Source organism: Xyrauchen texanus, chromosome 43 (genome assembly GCF_025860055.1).
Source record: "Xyrauchen texanus isolate HMW12.3.18 chromosome 43, RBS_HiC_50CHRs, whole genome shotgun sequence".
Lineage (NCBI taxonomy): Eukaryota > Metazoa > Chordata > Actinopteri > Cypriniformes > Catostomidae > Xyrauchen > Xyrauchen texanus.
The window spans coordinates 8,690,801-8,708,775 of record NC_068318.1 but is presented as its reverse complement, the minus strand read 5'-3'; the positions used below and the strand labels follow the sequence as shown (position 1 = coordinate 8,708,775).

Here is a 17,975-nt window from a genome sequence, read left to right as displayed (position 1 = left end):
TAGCAGCAACTTAAAAATGTTGCAAAAATAATTTAATTAAAATATGGTCCCTATTCATTTTTTTCCAACTAGATGAAAATCTAGCTTTCTAATAGCAAATCCAATGAAAGAAAACTGTTGTCTTGTTTGTTTGTTTTCTTATGTCTTGTGTAAAAGTTCTATTTTTCTGTTTGTTGTTTGTCATGTGAAACATTTTTCAAAGGGAAAGATTTATTTAAAGTATTAGTGGTGAATTCTACTTCTTTCGAATGAAACGTCAAAGCAAAATAACATTTTAAATGTGATCAGCTCTCAATAGATTATCTAATCCAAAGCGGTCTACAGAGAATAACATATTATATAACAGAATTGTGTCTGCAACACAAGGTCATGTTTGTTGAAGCCTATGAATGATGAGTTTCAAGACAACCACACAAACACTGTGACACAGTACAATTTATACTAACTACATGCACCTCTGTTAAAAGAGTTTACATCAAATGTAGAGAGAATTACAATTTTTACAAAAATCAAGATGATTTTAGTTCATTTAGTTTTGGTTTGTAAGCAGTGTCAGAAATGAACTTTTTTTTTATCAAGGTGCAATATTTGGCCCTTTAAATGATTTTCAGGGGCATTTTTCCCCCCTTTGAGTGCATTTTTTTTTTCTAAACATTTAAAACAATGTCATCAGTTGACTTCAATTTAATAAATTCATCAATAAAGTGGTTCTCAAAGTGTGGGGTGTATATATTGCGATGTGGGTACGGAAAACTGCCCTGTTCTCAAGCAAATCGCATTCACTTAAAATTTTTGACAATACACCAAGAATAGTTTTATAGCATAGTTAAGGATAGTTCAACCATTCAACCATTCACTCACCTTCACGCCATCCCAGATGTGTAACTGTGTGATATTCTTTTTTCTGTAGAACAAAAACTAAGCTTTGTAGAAAAATATTTAATCTCTGTAGGCCCTTACAATGCAAGTGGATGGGTGCAAAAATCTCGAAGCTCCAAAAAGCACATAAATGCAGCATGAAAGTAATCCATTTAACTCCAGTGGATTAATGTCTTCTGAAGCTAAACGTTAGGTATGTGTAAGAAATATGTCAATATTTAAAACTTGTTTTTACTATAAATCTTCGCTTCCTGCCAGCTGTAAAATGCACATTCACAAGGGTGCAGTTCAAGCTGCCTCTCATGTGACGCAAGCATGTTGATAACATTGAATCTTCTCAGCTGTTCTGAAATTGGCTGGGGAAAAATGTTCACTGCACACTCTCAACATTTTGAGTGTCTCAATGGGTGTATTGAGTCAGCGAGCAGCCACAGATTCACTCAGGATCATTCATAGGAAATCAGTGAAAAGTTTCCTATTGTGATGATGACCACGGATGTAATCTCACACCCTGTCTACACTGGACATGGGCATCACACTGCATCAAAAAGCAATAGAACCCATTTTAATCAATTATGTTGTCTACACTGGAAACGGCCGTTGTGTCACGCAGAAAGTAAACGGGTGTCCCGTTCCATTTTGCACTGCACACGCTGGACCTACTACTACCCTCAACACAAATAAATGCTTTCGAACTTTCGTGTCGACACATCCAGTATAGACAGCCTCAAGCCGGTGCGTCATGTCAACGGACTCGCCCGGTGTAGACAAGGTGCAACATTTTTCAGTAGGTTGAGTCCACACGCAAGCACCATCTTGAAAAAGAAACAGATACAAATCTAAAGCAAAACTAATTCAGCTTCTGTATAACATTCCTCCCCTTTTGTAAACAACACTGCACTTCAGAATTTTTCGTATTTCACGCATTAGTTCTCACATGAAATTACACATGCGTTTGTCACTTAAGAGGCAGCTTTTTTGGGTGAACTATCCTTTTAATTGGGTCACTTCCTCTATACGTTTACCTTGACTCTACTATAATTATTGAGGTTTATTTTTCATTGACCCCTATTGTTCCTAATAAGCCCACTGATCTATTTTCCTTGCAGGGAGAAAATTAACAGGCAGAGGAAAAAATAAGGACTGTCCATATCTGATTAAAGCTGGCCAGATTCAGAAATTAAATATTTAATTAAGTGGTTTTGATGTTTTAGGTATAAATCTAAAAACCTATTCAAATTGAGGGGTTTATTTAGTAAAATGTGAAGCATTTACAATAAAAAAAAAAAAAGCATTGAGGGCTTATTAAGAACACATCTGCACATGTTTCTTATAAGCAAGAAAGTTCACATTTGCAATGAAATAAATGTAACATAATTTTGTCAGTTTATGACAAAACATAACATGAGTGTTGAGATGAGAGATTAAGCTTTCATTTAATAATCACTATCTTGGAAGGTTGTTGACATTTCTAATGAAAACAACTTCCCCTATGTGTGACTGGTAAGCTTTTATTTAAATTTGAGTGTGAAAAATTGTCGGCGGCAGCACATCATGCACCAGCGTTTAAGATGCAAGATTAAAACAATGTGGAAAACATGCCTTGATTATCCGAGAACTAGATTTCATCCGAATATCATCAAAAGGCAAAAAAATATCACAAGGCTTTTTTTTTGCTATATCACCCAGCCCTACAGAGAGAGCAAATATTTTGCTTGTAAAAAGACTTGCTCAGTCTACAAATAACAGATTGAGGAAAACTACAATAAAACAGGACAAGGTTTCATCCCCTGAATGTCAATTTAACAGCTAATTTTTAAGATGTGAAACTCGAGGCAGTGCAAGTGTGTTAGTGATGCATACTTTGGGCAGCTCTTCAATCTGGTTTGCATCGAGGTAGAGCTCCTCCAGTGTCTTCTCGAAGCTGAAGATCTCTTTGGGGACCTGCTCCAGACTGCAGTGCGAGTAGTCCAGCGAGGTGACGGTCTCCTCCTCGCCCCGCAAGCAGCGACACGGCACCAGCCGCACAAACAAACTCCGCTTGCTGCTCATCCTCACAACAGCACAGGCACTACAGGAGAAAGAAAGACAACATGATCACCATCTCAAGACTGTTAATTATTTAAGGAAAGAAACACTGGGATACGGGATAGGGCTGTCAAAACAGCTTGGTTTACAGCTTAGTGACATACACTGCACATTGTCTTTTTGTGATTCGCCATTCAATCCGAGTAGGTATCGTTCTTGCTGTTTAGGCCAAAATACTGCTTATACAGCTAACAATTATTCGTCTTATACAATAACAGGCAGCGGATCACATTAACATTCATTAAAACCCATCCATATTCATGGTCATTGAAAACAGAATGATTATCCATGTCCTTTCGTGTTGTTGGGAAATAACATGCATATGCATTAGAGAAAAGCCCTCGGTATCGTATGAAAAGGGCAGCTGAAGATTTGCTCATGATACGCAATCAGAGCAGTTTCCATGATGTTACTGCTCTACAGTTTTCTAAAACCAATGGCAACAACTCTTTGCCATACAAATAACTATTCTCTTGTGTTTTGTGTGAATCATAATGAAGAGCACTTCAGTCTGCATTTGGATGACCATTGTGACCAGGTCATTTACCCATGCTATTCAGAGGTATGATATTAAAGTAATACACTAGTTCACTTAAAAAATATGAAACATTTTGTAATTTACTATTGACAGAATATTTTAAAATGGACCTATATTTTAATGAGTATCCTAGTACGTATTCTCAATAAAATGGCAGTGGAGAGTGATACACGTTTAAGCTTCAAAATGGACATGAAAGTATAATAAAAGCTGCCATGTGTCATTGTTCAAGTCTTCTGAAGGCATACAAAAGGTTTTGGTGAGAAATAAGACAAAATGTTTGTATATTTAAGTTGAGCATCTTTAAGTATGTTCCACGTTTATGGCACTTATTAAGTATGGCACTTTTCGTACCACTGTCTCCTTAAGATGATTCACTTATGTTTTCCTCTTTTGTAAGTGGCTTTGGATAAAAGCATCTGCCAAATGAATAAATGTAAGGTTGGGCAATATGACTAATATATATATATATGTCTATAATGTAAATTTATAGAGATTTTGCTATATCGAGTATATGTCGATATGTAAATATACAATGAAAATGTCAATGAAATTAAGTAAATTCATCTTGCGAAATGTGCAGACTTCCCGACATTTGGGACAGGAGACAGCAGAGCAGTGACAACCACAAAAATTACGTGACCCATTTAAATCCTACAGAGATTTTTTTTCTTCTTTTCCTTAAAGTGCTATGGAGGAAATCAAACAGCTAGACAGCAAAACAGTCTTACCACCACTGACGAGAAAAAACACTACAACACTGTTATGTGCCAAAATATAAATGTAGGGTTTTTATAGTAAACATTATCACCTTTACTAAAAATTGCTTGAATGATGTAATATATTAGGAAATCGAGATGACAAATCATTGTGTGTTTATATTCATTGGGTATTTTTTTAAAATTTATATTTTCTTTATTGCATTGCTTTGAGATGATGTTGAGTTCCTTGTAGAAAGTTTATAATAATAATAAAAAATGGTCAACATCACATCAGACAGAAAGGTGGCATAATGTAAAATTTAGCATTATGGTAAGGTTGATTTAAAACCAAGGAGAGGTTGTTTTTTTACTTTGACTATGATTGTTAATTTCCAAATAAAGAGAAAATTATAAAAAAGTAGTTTTCATTTAAACATTTTAATTCACTGACGGGATTATCCAAAAATAGACATTCCAATATGGGCCATTCCAATTACTATCAGAAACGCCCCAACCTTGGATTGTTTTAAGAAGTTACTTAAGACTAATTTATTTAAGGTAGTCTTTTAATATTTATTTATATTAGTTTTATGTGTGGTTGCTGCTGTATGTTATTAATTTTGTGTTAGTCTTTTTAAATTTGTTGTTATGGTGGTTGCTGTTGTATGTTATGTGTTTATTCAATCTTGTAGTGCTTTGAGTGCAAGAAAAGTGCATTATAAATAAAGGTATTATTATTATTAATCTATTTTTATTCATTTTCCAGAAATAAATACTTTACCAAGATACAAATGAAGATTTATCGTGATATAAAATTATTCATATCATGATATAAGAAATTGGTCATATCGCTACCACTAATTAAAGGCCTTTTTCATTTAGGACCATTTCATTCATTTGTGCCCTTAACAAATGCCCTGAAGCCACCAAAATGGTGTGTTCTGCTGCTGCCGTTTCTTTGCCATGTAACATTTACGCATTGTACATCATATGTTTGCTGAATGATATTCAATGTTGGTATCAAGAGTATTTTGACGAGTATGAGTACAAGTAAATTAATTAAATTAATTAGTTTTGTTGAGCTATTACATTTAACATACTGGTCACAGTATTGCATTATACAAGGTCCGGCATGCAACACACCAAATGTAACATCAGTACTCCTGGAAAATAAATGCAGAGATCAGTGATATATTCATATTCCTTTAAGGAAAGTAAATAAAGAAAAGTAAAAACCACAGGCCCCAAGCCTAATTCCTCTTGTAGTGTTTCCAAGCACACCATTGTGTTACCACACTCTATGTCCTGATTACTTGAACTCCTGCAGTATTGTGACTGGCCGTCTATCTGGCTTTGTTGTAGCGAGTCAAAGCGAGAAGTGTGGGAAAATGTGCGAAAGTTCTCCGCTGCCTAACCAAGTGTTACGTGTGCTGGTCATGTGAGGATGATGGTGGTCCATGAAAAAGTGCTGGATTACATCACAGTTTCTAGAAAGCAGCTCCATCAATGAGATTCACGTGGAAAGATTCTGGAGAATGTGATCTATACTCTCCTCCTCTTCATCAGCAGACAGAAAGTCCAACCCTTTTTCATTGTGTGTGTGAATATGTTTGGCCTGAGGGAGTCAAAGAACCATTCACATCCAAACAGCAATTTCTTCAAAGGCAAATACCAAGTCACGCATACATAATAGGAATGGGCATGAGTACTCAAAAGGTGACAGCAATGATTGATCACGCAAACACAATAGTTATGTGATGTTTTAACATTAAAATATTTCACACCATTCAAAGTCCAGTCACAAATATCTGCAAATGTGCTGGTCTTGTTTTTCTATTGTGATTATCTATGGTGCCTGTTGCGAGCAATGTTTCCATTAATATACTTGACCCATACTGCCATACAAAGCTAAAATGCAGTAACTACACCAACATTGAAACTGAGAAAAATGGCTTTGTGAAAAAATGTTTAAAGGTGGATTATAAAATAGTCTTGCACTGTTTTCTTTACATCTTAGCATAGTTGAGCCAAAACTGCCTGCCACAGGACAGATCATGGTCTAAGAGACTAGCTGTCAATCAAACCAAGAAGATGTGTAGTTATAAGGGCTGCACAATTAACTGAAAATATAATCGAGATTACAATCATAGCTATGGCAATTAACTAACGTTAAGTGTCAATTAGAGCATTACACAAATATTCTCCAATTGCGACGATTTTTTTTGTCTGTTTTGTGCATGAACACAATTGCAAATCAGAGGTGTTTAAATTAGTCAATCGTCACAATTACTCCAACTGTAATAATCGTAATTATAATATCAAGGTTAACAACTGACGATTAGGAATGGGTAAAATTATAGATATTCCAATGCATTGGAATCTTCATTTGAACAATCTTGAAATCGTTTCTTAAATCCCAAGATAGATCTTTTACTCTATGCGCAACCCTCTACTACAATGAGAGGAGATCACTCGAATTTGCAGCCAAAAGGTGACTAAAAATGTCTATGATTAGCCACTGGTTGGTAAATGTTCACATTTCACTCACCAGTGATTGCGTAGTATAGTGGTGAAGACGTTTGACTCGTTCTGTGTAATGTGTGTCCACGCAATCCATTTGACATTGAATAATGTCTCTTTAAATATCTTTATAGTCAGTTGTTGAAAACAACAAATAATGAACATTTAGTTCTAATCACGCATAGCAAGGATGACGTAAAGCCATTAAGAGTCCTTTCTTGTTAATATGCGCTCATATACAGAACTGCTGGTTTTCTTTTTTGGGGCTTTTTAATGGGATAGGGAAAGTAGAGAGGTGACAGGAAATGAGAGGGAGAAGAGTGGGAATGTGATCGGGAAAGGACCTCAAGAGTCGGGACTCGAACTTGGATCACCCAAGTTGCACCCCGTGTTATGAGCACAGCCCGCTAGGCTACGGCTCTGACACTGCTGGTTTTCTTAAAGAGACAGTACCGGTTTAAAGCATGTGTAAATGGTGCAAATTATGCATGTAAACAATAAACATGCAACAAAATATATGCAATATAATGTCATATTTATTGATGGAATATATGGATTTGTTCATTTTTAAAAAGCTAAAATGTGAGTAAAATTATGAAAATTTATAAAAATCTCATTAGTAAAATGTTTACTAGTTAGAAGGTCCCCTGTATAAATAACACAATTAGCTGGGTGAGAATTACATTCATATGCTAGCAAAATGGACATTATAACTGAAATATACCCATATGAAAAAATTATCCAAATCGAATTGAGAGCTTGTGAATCGGAATTGAATTGTGAAATCTGTATCAATGCCCAGCCCTATTGACAATTATTTGTCATCAACGTGCAGCCCTAAGTTACTACATCATGCAGGGCAGTATAGGTCTTTGCTTTAGTCAAGTTTCTTTATTTAGTATATTCTGTTAGTTTGCATATGCAAACAGGTATCTGTTTTAGTTTTTTGTTAGTTTTTAGGCTTCTCAGGTCTTGATCGTTGCAATTTTAAGACAGCATGTCAAGTTAAAAACAGTCCAACTTTTAAAAACTAAGCTTTAAAAATAATTAAGCTCAAGCTGTGTTCTGTTCCATTCCGTTACTCTACATCCACCTGGTTTTGAACAAGAACGCATCCGGTGTAAACACCCCGTAAGAAATATGTCTATAAGCGGTCAGGTGGATTCTTATTATATGGGCCTTTCTTAAGGCAAACGAATCAATTAGTCTTTCAGATAAACCACAGTCTAATAATTTTGCACAGCTAATTAAGTATATTCTCAAGAAAATGATGGTCAGTCAGAGTGATTTGTGGTTCTAATAATGTAACCACAGTTTAACTTTCACACCCATTGAGTTTCTATGCTGCGGAAAGTTTGGACTGACCGTGATAGTCAGTAAGAACAGGCTGCTCTCTGGAGGCCTCCTCTTATCAGTCATAATAAACACACACGGCTGGTGATGGCGACATACACAAGAGCCAACACACACACGCATGGAAGGAAATGGGCGTGTTTGCCCTCAATGCAAGTAGGTTCAGGGTGGGGAACGATTGTTTCCCTTTAACACACTGATGGACAATGACAGCCTGATCCTGTTGGTATCAGCGTAGCTGCTGTTACAAAGTCTACATATGTACGAGCTACAGGGAAGAACGCTGTGACTCACCTTCTCTCGGGACAGATGCATAACTGCACTTTGAGCAGTGAAGGAGAGCAGTAAAATTTTTCAGTATCCAAAATGGCATTAATGTGTGTTTAGATCAAGGAAGTCTATAACAGAGTCCATCCCCCTTCATTCAATGTTAGCAAAAAAGCATAACATGGCAGCACACCAGCAAGAATACCCTTCTTTTTGAGTGAATGTCAATGAAAGAGATTCTAAATAAACTGCTTATGTGGGGAAACAGCTTATCACTTTATGAATTGGCTGTCAGTCTGCTAATATTCAACATATTTTACATTAAATAATCCTTTTGGAGTGACTATAAGAAAAAGCTGTTTTATTAGAGAAATCAGACAATGATTAGTGCAAAACATTGTGGATTTCATGGCTACTCGTGAATGGCCATCAATGGAGAATGATGCTTCTTAAATGGTTAACAATAAACACTTACAATAAACTGCACGGCTTGTTGAAGAGAGGTGTGTTTTTACTTTTCTAAGCAATCAGACTTACAATTCTCACATGGTGGATAATGAAGCAGTTGAAGAAGTTCTCGACGGTCTCAAGGTTACTGGCATCACATATGGCCTCAAAAACATCTCGGTAGTGTTCCAACGAAAACACCTGTGGGGTAAAATTTAATCTTCCAAGTAACTGCAGAGAGGAGGAAGTGGTAGCAGGAAATTCAGCGGGACTCGTTCACACGCATACTGGCACTGTTAAGGCTATGCCACTGTGCAGGGGATGGGTTTCATGGATCATTTACTGCTAGCTCCCAGGTTAATAAAGGATCGGAGCCAAATAAGCTGACATGAGAAGCTTAGAGGAAACAGAGAACAGGACTGTCAGGATCCAGAACTGTAAATGAATAGTTCACCCAAATTTGTCTTTCTTCTGTGGACCAAAGAGAGTGCTTTTCAGAGTGCTCTTTTTTTTCCCCATAATCGGACTGGGACTTTCAAGCCCCAAAAAATTAGTCTTCGAAAGCCATATCATATCCTTGCGTGAAGACCAGAATGCAATTTAAGCCCTTATGTGCAAATATTCCCCCTCCAATGAAGCGTTCAAAAGTCATCCTTCTTTGTGAATGTACAAATATGGTGCTCAAGACACGTCACACCAGATTTGATGCAATTGATGCTAAATGCCATTGGTTCTAACATAACTTATAACCGATCATGATGTCACAAGTCAGTTCATTTAAAAAAAATATATAAAACTTACCATATGACGTATCCTACTGTTGCATCCACAGTAAAATCTGACGGAGTGGACACAAGTGGGGAGAGAGCTTTTGATAAGCAGTTTTTTTTTTTTAAACAGAAAATATCATTTAAAAGTTTAATTTATGCATTGTTTGATATCTTACAGATCCCTATATTTCATTTGATATTTATATTCATGAATTAGTTGCATTTTTTAAACAGTAGGTTTAGCAGTTTAACATTGTGACCTCTTGCTGAGGACAGCATGCATAAAAAAAAAAAAAAACATATGCAAAGGCTGCCCTGAGTACATGCATTTCCTTTAGATTCCTTTCACTTTTTCAGTAATTTTATTATTATGTTATACGTTTTGTCCCTTATCTCAAGAATCAGTGAATTGCAGAAAGTAATAAGAGGACTTGTTAAGGTCTTAAGATGTTCTTGGTGAATTTTAATTAGTTCAAGAATTGAGGTCTCTGGATGCTCAAAAACAATTTTAGGATTAACAGTGACCTCGGTTAAGAGGAAGCTCTGATGTGAGGAAGATCAAGGCAAATGATTGGGTTTGATTTTGAAGCTTTCGGAGGCTGCCTTGTGGAAACTCACTGACCCAATTCCAGCAGCTCTGTGGACCAGCGCTGAAGACCAATTAGACAATGATCACATTTTAAATATGATAAGGCTCCGCACCGCACCCCTCCCCCAGCCTGTGGTTATCAGAGACTCAAACAACAGGAAGAGCTCGTCTGCCGTTTTTCTGATGCAGAGCGCTGTTGCCTTCTCTATGTGAAATTGTGCACACGTCGCCAAGTAACAGACACTTCACCAAGAAAGCCCCTGCAAATGCCTTTTTGTGGCTGCTGACGTATATAGTTCTCAGTTCCTGATGGTGAGAAGGAAGCGTTTTCAGATCAGTCATGCATTAAAACGCAGACAGGCAGCCGTTGCTTGAAGAACTGATGGAGGTGTACACATCCAGCTGAAATGTACAGATGGAGCGATGCATCCAAGAATTAGGAAATACCGGAGAGAATGTGAGCAAGAGATGGAACACAGAAAGCATAAAGCACAACCCTGAAAATACACAGTATGGAGGGAAGAACTGAAAATAGCAGGATGTAGTGCAAGCTGTCTATCTTAAGTTTAGTTACAGCTCTGTGGAAATCTATATCAGTTGGCACAGTAATGTAAGGCAAGTTCTACTTCAATATTGTAAGACAGAAAGAGCACAGAGAAATCATTTGACTCAAAACAAGGAAGTAATCTGGGAACTAATGCAAAGTCCTAGATCATTAATAACTAGACTGATTTATACATCTAAAGTAAAATACAATTACAACGGAAAATCAACTGAAAAATAGTCTTCAAAAAACAAAGAGAATGGTTATGAACTGAAGGTCTATGAAATACAGTGACCCCCAAAAAGTATTTGGACACTAAAGCCACACTGAAAAATGACTAAATGTCAATCCACTAGACAACCAAAAACATCAAAGCACAAGACTTTTATTTTACAGACAGCACAAGCACACTTTTCTAGCAAAATATTTCAGAAAATATGTGTTACGTTTTAAATGATAACGCAATAAATATATGAGCGTTTCATCACCTTCAGCACTTTCATGTCCAAGGAGGGGTTGATTATCATAAAAATGAAGAGATTTCAACTTTTTCCTTTTTGCTATATGAAGGTCACATTTAGGCCTGTCACAATTATTAAATAATCCTCTGATCATGGTTATCTGATCTAATCGCTAGATAATTGCGATTATTGTGCACTTCAAATTCCAATAACATTTTAATGCCCAAACAAGAGAATTTTAAGTGGATATACTGTACACAGTAAATGCCATCAATGGATGTTTTTTCTCATTCAGTTGAACTCGGAGTGACACTGAGCCGCACCACCGATGTCAACCAGAGCAGCTCCTGTCCGGACGAGCACGTGAAGCGCATGAACGCTCTGATGTGAGCGTCGAATATAAACAGACAAATATAAACTTGGAGGGTGCAGAACACTACGGCTTTACTTCACGGTTCATACACACAACTTTAATGACACGCAGTGACGCATGCTTTATTTCTTTGGAGTGATAAAATGATGAACAGAAATCTCAAGGTTTTGTTTCATGAGGAATAAGGGCTTGGGGGTTTAATCAAAGAGCATTAAAATAACATGTGAGAGTAAAGAAATTAGGCCAGAAATATTTTACTATTGCATAATAAAATATAATATATTATAATATAATATAACGTAAATTAAAAAAATATATAAATGAGTTCCAAAAGTAGCAGTGCCAATGTAAAATTGACCACAATTAATGTTGACCAGATTTTCAATAATAAACTTTAAAAATCCTTTATAAAAATTGCACGTATACCGGTGTTATGGTAGTATCGCGATACCAAAGCCTCATAATACTGGCGGTGCCACAGAATTTTTTAAACCGTAGTACCATAAATACGGTAGTACTGTATTGTATGTGCGAATGTAAATTTTATTTTCACTAAACTTTACATGGCCAACTCTGTCTGCAAAAACATAAAATATATTTTCGAGTGGCGTCCCATTCACGTGGGAAATGACGTTTAGAATTTGCCCCTTATATGGCATTGTTTATTTATCAATGAGTGGTTTTCTCATGCTTCAAACACACACATCTGAATGTTAATTTGCTGGTTGTGTCTCCTTATGGATAATATGGATTTAAGTAATACTTTGGCTTTTACCTAAAAATGTGTAACAAATTAGTCGATCTCAAGAGTCTTGAGATTATATAATTACAAGCAGTAATGTTACGACCGCTATCCACGTAAGTAAATGGATAACTTGCTCACTAACCGGGAGTAAGCTTCAGTTCTCCGTTCATAGATCAGGTGAACAAAGTTCGGCTACACGCATTCAGCAAAAGATTACTCATTTAGATGCACTATGTGTCTTTTGATTGAAGTAATTCACAATAATCAACAGTGTTACTTGTAAGAAAGCTACTAGATTAAAATTTACCACTGTGAAACGTCCTGCTCAAGTCGTGCTTGTGAAAGTGGTTCGGTCAATCAGCTTGTTCATTATTCTTTCATACATTATCAGACTCTGGCTCAAATTGGTATGGCAAAAAACGACACCACTCTTACCATAGTTACAGTAGTGTTTACAGCTGCTCAGGAAGACTTGGGAGCTGAAAATCTTATGGTAAAGGGTGTACATTTCCAACACATGCTTTACACAGTTCACCAGTCACAAAAGACTGGGCCAGCTGACCAATCAGAGCAGACTGGGCCAGCTGACCAATCAGAGCAGACTGGGCTTTTTTGAAAAAGGGTCTTTAAAGAGGCAGGAGGTAAATCAGAGCGTTTCGGCCAGAGTATGAAGAGCGGGGAAAATAAATGTACAGTATGAGAAAGTGTTTTTTGAACATTAAAGCATTTTATTTTGGGGCTCTACTAGAATAGGTACTATTCTAGTAGACCCCCAAAATAAAATTATGAACCTGTAAATTAGCATAATATGGGCTCTTTAAAAAGCAGCTTTGTATTCTCCATTTAAAGGATAGATTTAGAATGCAGGATAAGAGCTCTAATCATTCTGTTCTTATCAGGCCTGTTCTTTGGCTGGCTCAAACATATGTTCAGGTATACAGCAGGGGTCAGGTGTCAGGTTGGCCGGGCGAGGTGTGTGTATGTCCTGCTCAGAAGTGAGAGGTCGAGTGTGAGCAGCAGGAAGGTTAGGTGAGTTTCAAACTGTCACTCGCAGATAAGAGCAACTCCACGTCAGGCTGACATAGAAGGGATGCACCCTTGCTTAATAAATCAGCACCCGAGACCACTTTAGAGATGCCAAGCTTACAGGTAGGTAGTCTGGTAGTCAGTAACCAAAAGGTTTGGTCCATATTGCAGCTTATTCTGGACAAAAACCACCAACTAAATGGCTGTCTAACTATTTTTAACTTAAGACAAACAAGAACATACCCAGTGTGAACGGCCCCTTTGACAGTAAGAGACCATCTGACTTTTTTCACTTCTAAAAGCCGCTGTTATAGCCTACTGCAAAACCAAGCTGTTCTAACTGTAGAATCCTCCAGCACTGAGCAGAGAAACACCAAGGAATAATCCATCCATCCATCCATCCATCGTCAACCGCTTATCCTGTGTACAGGGTCGCGGGGGGCTGGAGCCTATCCCAGCTAACATTGGGCGAAAGGCGGGGGACACCCTGGACAGGTCGCCAGTCCATCGCAGGGCACCAAGGAATAATAATAAAGAAAATAAAAAAAACTATAGGCAACTATCGGCATACATTTAGCTGATTACTGAAAGATCCATAAAGCAACTGTTGGCACCGATTAATCAGTAAAACCGATATATCGGTATACCTCTACTTACTACTAAGTGCTTAAAACAAAACTCTGAATATCTTTCAAAGATGTAATGCCACTAACCTTGCAAACTTGGAAAGTCTAGTGATTATATCATCCTCAAAATCACTTGTACCAACACACCTTTATTTCCAGGCAGACAGATAAAAACCCTGTGCCTTCCCTCCAAAAAGTAGTATAAACATGGGATGATGTCCTTGTGGTCGTGATTAGTGGTTCTCGCTCTCAATGAGGCGCGTGGTAAGTTGTGCATGGATCGCGGACAGTAGCATGAGCCTCCACATGCTGGGAGTCTCCACGGTGTCATGCACAGCGTGCCATGTGATGAGTGGGTTGACTGACTCAGAAGCGGAGGCAAATGAGACCACGCCACCATGAGGACCTATTAAGTGGTGGGAACTGGTCATTCCAAATTGGGGAGATCTTTTATTTTATTAAAAGGAAAAAAAGAAAAAAGAAAGTAATTTCCAGTTTTATGTGTAATTTGCATCAAGCAGTCAGCGAGCAGATTATTGACAATCCTGAGGCTGTGACTAACAGGTAAGAGCACCAATCAAGGAAGATCCTTCACAAAAGGCACAAGGCAAGGAGGATTCCTCATAAAGGAAAAACTTGGTGAGGAATGAACTAGAGTTATTAGACAAGGGAAAAAAAACACTAGTATCGGTGACAAAAGGGGCAGAACTAGCTTGACCAGTTCTGCTTTGGTTTTGGTTCTCACCGTTCTGCTCAATGCGCAGTGGTCTTGCGGCAGTCAGGCAAACAAAACTGCTATTGTCCTAATGAATACATTCTGAAGGGTGGGTAATCTGATCTTGCCCCAATGCACGAGTGCCTGTGCCACAACGACCTACATGGCAGTCTCGTCCAGCACAATGATGAGGACGGAGACTGTGAGAGGAACGCATTTGTCCTTCTGACCATCTTACTCAAATGTTTGAAACCAAAACATGAACCCTTATTGGCTGAGAGCAATATGGAAAAGTGTGAATGACGAGTCATTTTCTGGGCATGTGTTACTTCTGACATTCAATTGCTAATGTATACTCAGAAAATGACAGTAAAACTGGTTTACCTAATTTCAAATGTTATTGCTGTTGTTGAGACAAGTTCAAAATAAGGTAATAAACCAAGAGAGGCTGTATTACAATGATTTTAACATAATTTGTACAAGTAGCAACAGCATCATTACAACAGCATCATTTGTATTAATAAATGAATTCAAAAATAAGCATAAATATATATAAATAAATATATGTTCAAAAAATAATTCAATTTTAAAATTTTCATAATATTAATTATCTGGTGAAATTTTGCATAAAGAAAATTAAGCCTACATTTAGGACCATGAAGTATTTTTGCATTGTGACATTATTTTCTGTTCACTTAAGCACATTTTATACCAAATTCTCATTACTGCAACATGTGCATACATTTTAATTTTAATTTTAAGTTACCGCATCCACACAGATTCATCTGAAAGACTCACTTAAGGCTGGGCGATATATCAAATATTCACGATCGATTAAGCAATATCGTGTATGTCATCACACAAATCCAAACATTAGTAGCTACAAGTTATTAAACAAATCCATCTACAAATAAAGGCTCCAGGTGAAAGTTACATGTCAAAATAAAATCTCAACACCTTGTTCATTCACAAAAACATTTTTAAGTAAAAAATATCAGAAGGTAAATAACACTTTATTATGGCTGGGAAATGTATTGCATTTATTGCAATGCAGTGTCTGTTTTTTTTTACTTCCTGAAACTTCACATGATAGGAGAAAGCAGCCACGGGCCATGCATTTTAAGTCTAGGCCTTCAGTGTGATTCATGCATTTAAGAAAGCACAGTTTCTTAAGACACCTCTAAACATTACATTACATGGCAGTCAACTAGTATTACCAACTGACATTTTAAAAACATGTCCACAAACAAAAGCCAGAACTTGAAATGAAAATAAATGCTCAAGCAAGTCTAATTTTAACTGCAGCATGACTGTTTGTGAAATGAACGTCTCCCGAACAGACATTCCAAAATCGTAATTTCTATAATACCTGGAAAAATCAAATAATATTTGCGATTTAAATGTTGCTTGCAATAAATTTCATTTCGTCAGTGTACATGGTTATGCGGTGTTCCATTCACGTTGGATGTGGGATATTCCTACTTGATATCTCCGACCATAAATGCATTTCATTGCCTGATATTCGGAAGATGACATTTAAGGAAACAAAAATGCAATGATCCCGTTAGCTTAGCAGGGGTTTGACTAGCATTAGAGATGTCTTCTAGCAACCCACCTGATAAACAATGCTGTAGCACTAGCATTGTGCTTCAGGTTTACGATAATCAAAAGAGATGATTTGTTTTATACATCTATTTCGGCAGGCATTTGTTAAACAAGCTATAATATCATGTAATGTGGAAACAAACTAATTTATCAATATTACTCAATACAGTGAATGTTTATCACTTACTTTGTATATCTCCCTGAGCGTCGACATGTTTGTGAGACATCATGCCCCTGAATCTCAGCGAAATCGGAGTTGAGGATTTCTGCACAAGCCTACAAGTTGTAATTCTGACTTCAAAATGCATTCCATTGCACTTTCCTTGTAGGAATTTGTAAAATACGACTTTCCGAGTTGAATGGAATGCAGCACTACTTTTCAAAACTTGAAAAACAGCCTAATTTACACTTAGAAAACTCCTGATGTTGCTATAACAATGCAAAAAGCACTTATCATTTTACTTGAAGTGAAAATCAGTCCTCTTTTCCTGTTTAATAAATTAAACAATCATATGGTCATGCTGAACATCTCGTGTTTTTAAATCCATAAGGATCTCTTTCTCAATGGCGATAGCGATGACTATCTCGCACTCTTCACTTTCAAATTACGTACATCACTTAAAGCGTGATTCGGGCATGTGATTTGTGAAACAGTTTTCACACTTTGCTTGTAAGCATCAAGGAACAAATTCTGACTGGATCAACTTTTTGTTTTTTTCTATTTATGTAGATTAAGAGTGGAAAGCGATTAAAAATACATTGGGGAAATGGTGATTGACAATGAAAGGATGAAAAACATTTATTTATTTGGCATGTTAGGCCAGCAGAGTTTATTGTTTTAGTCTGAATAAAATCGAACTTACAACTTAAAATATATGTAAATGTACTGAATATTGCTGTGCACAAATAGAGGAATGTTTTGATAGCGCCAGAGTTTTGGAAAAATCAACCTCCGAATGGCTTATATTTGTCTCTGCATTTTAAAACTGGAATCTGAGAACATATTATAACATCGTAATTAAACTAATTGAAAAGTCAATTTCTGAGGAGAAGAATGAGCAATGCATTATATTCCATATTATATTAAATTAAGCATCATCAAAATTGATCCACGTCCGCAAATTAGGCCTGACCAAATCAAACTGCGAATTGTATATCAACTGCGAATTGTGCGAACTGTTTAGGCATACTTTGGTCCACAATTCACGCCATTCAAACAAACTGTAGGCTTAAGTCCAATTGACTTTGGTCTGCCACAAAAGCTGTAGTGTTTAAACATTTGGACTTGATTGGACATGAACCGCTATTGATAGGATATCGGGCAATACATTTTCCTGTTTAGTCGTTTAGTTTCACAAGCTGTGACGGTGGTCACATTGGTCGATCACTACTACCAATGTCATCGGTTTGGTCATTTTAACAATATCTATGATATCACAGACAAGTCTAACAATTCTAGGGCAAAATACATTACTTTATGTAATAGTTCTTTTCTGTATTGAAACAACTTGCCAATACTGCAGAGAAAACCAGCAAGAGCTCATTAACAGTCCTACGATTGCATTCGATAGCAGATATCTGACCATTATTCCACACCGCCTTATCAATTATTAGTGAGTTGCTGTTTTTAGAAGTGCAACGCTCTAACCTCACTGAACATACTCAGGCAGATTAACTGAGCCAAAAGCAGCCACATTAAAGCTGCCGTCACCTGCTGAGCATTTAATA

At 36.9% G+C, this 17,975-nt stretch overlaps 1 protein-coding gene across 2 annotated transcripts in view; it reads right to left on the bottom strand.

Annotated features, from left to right (window-relative positions):
- The window catches only part of erbin (erbb2 interacting protein), a 103,834-nt gene that overhangs the window by 54,369 nt on the left and 31,490 nt on the right, over positions 1-17,975 (bottom strand). For both annotated transcript variants that reach the window (XM_052116045.1, XM_052116046.1), the window contains exon 2: positions 2,743-2,950. In XM_052116045.1, the coding sequence (XP_051972005.1) occupies positions 2,743-2,931 (189 nt within the window). In that variant the 5' untranslated portion in view covers positions 2,932-2,950. The remainder of the gene's footprint in view (positions 1-2,742; positions 2,951-17,975) is intronic.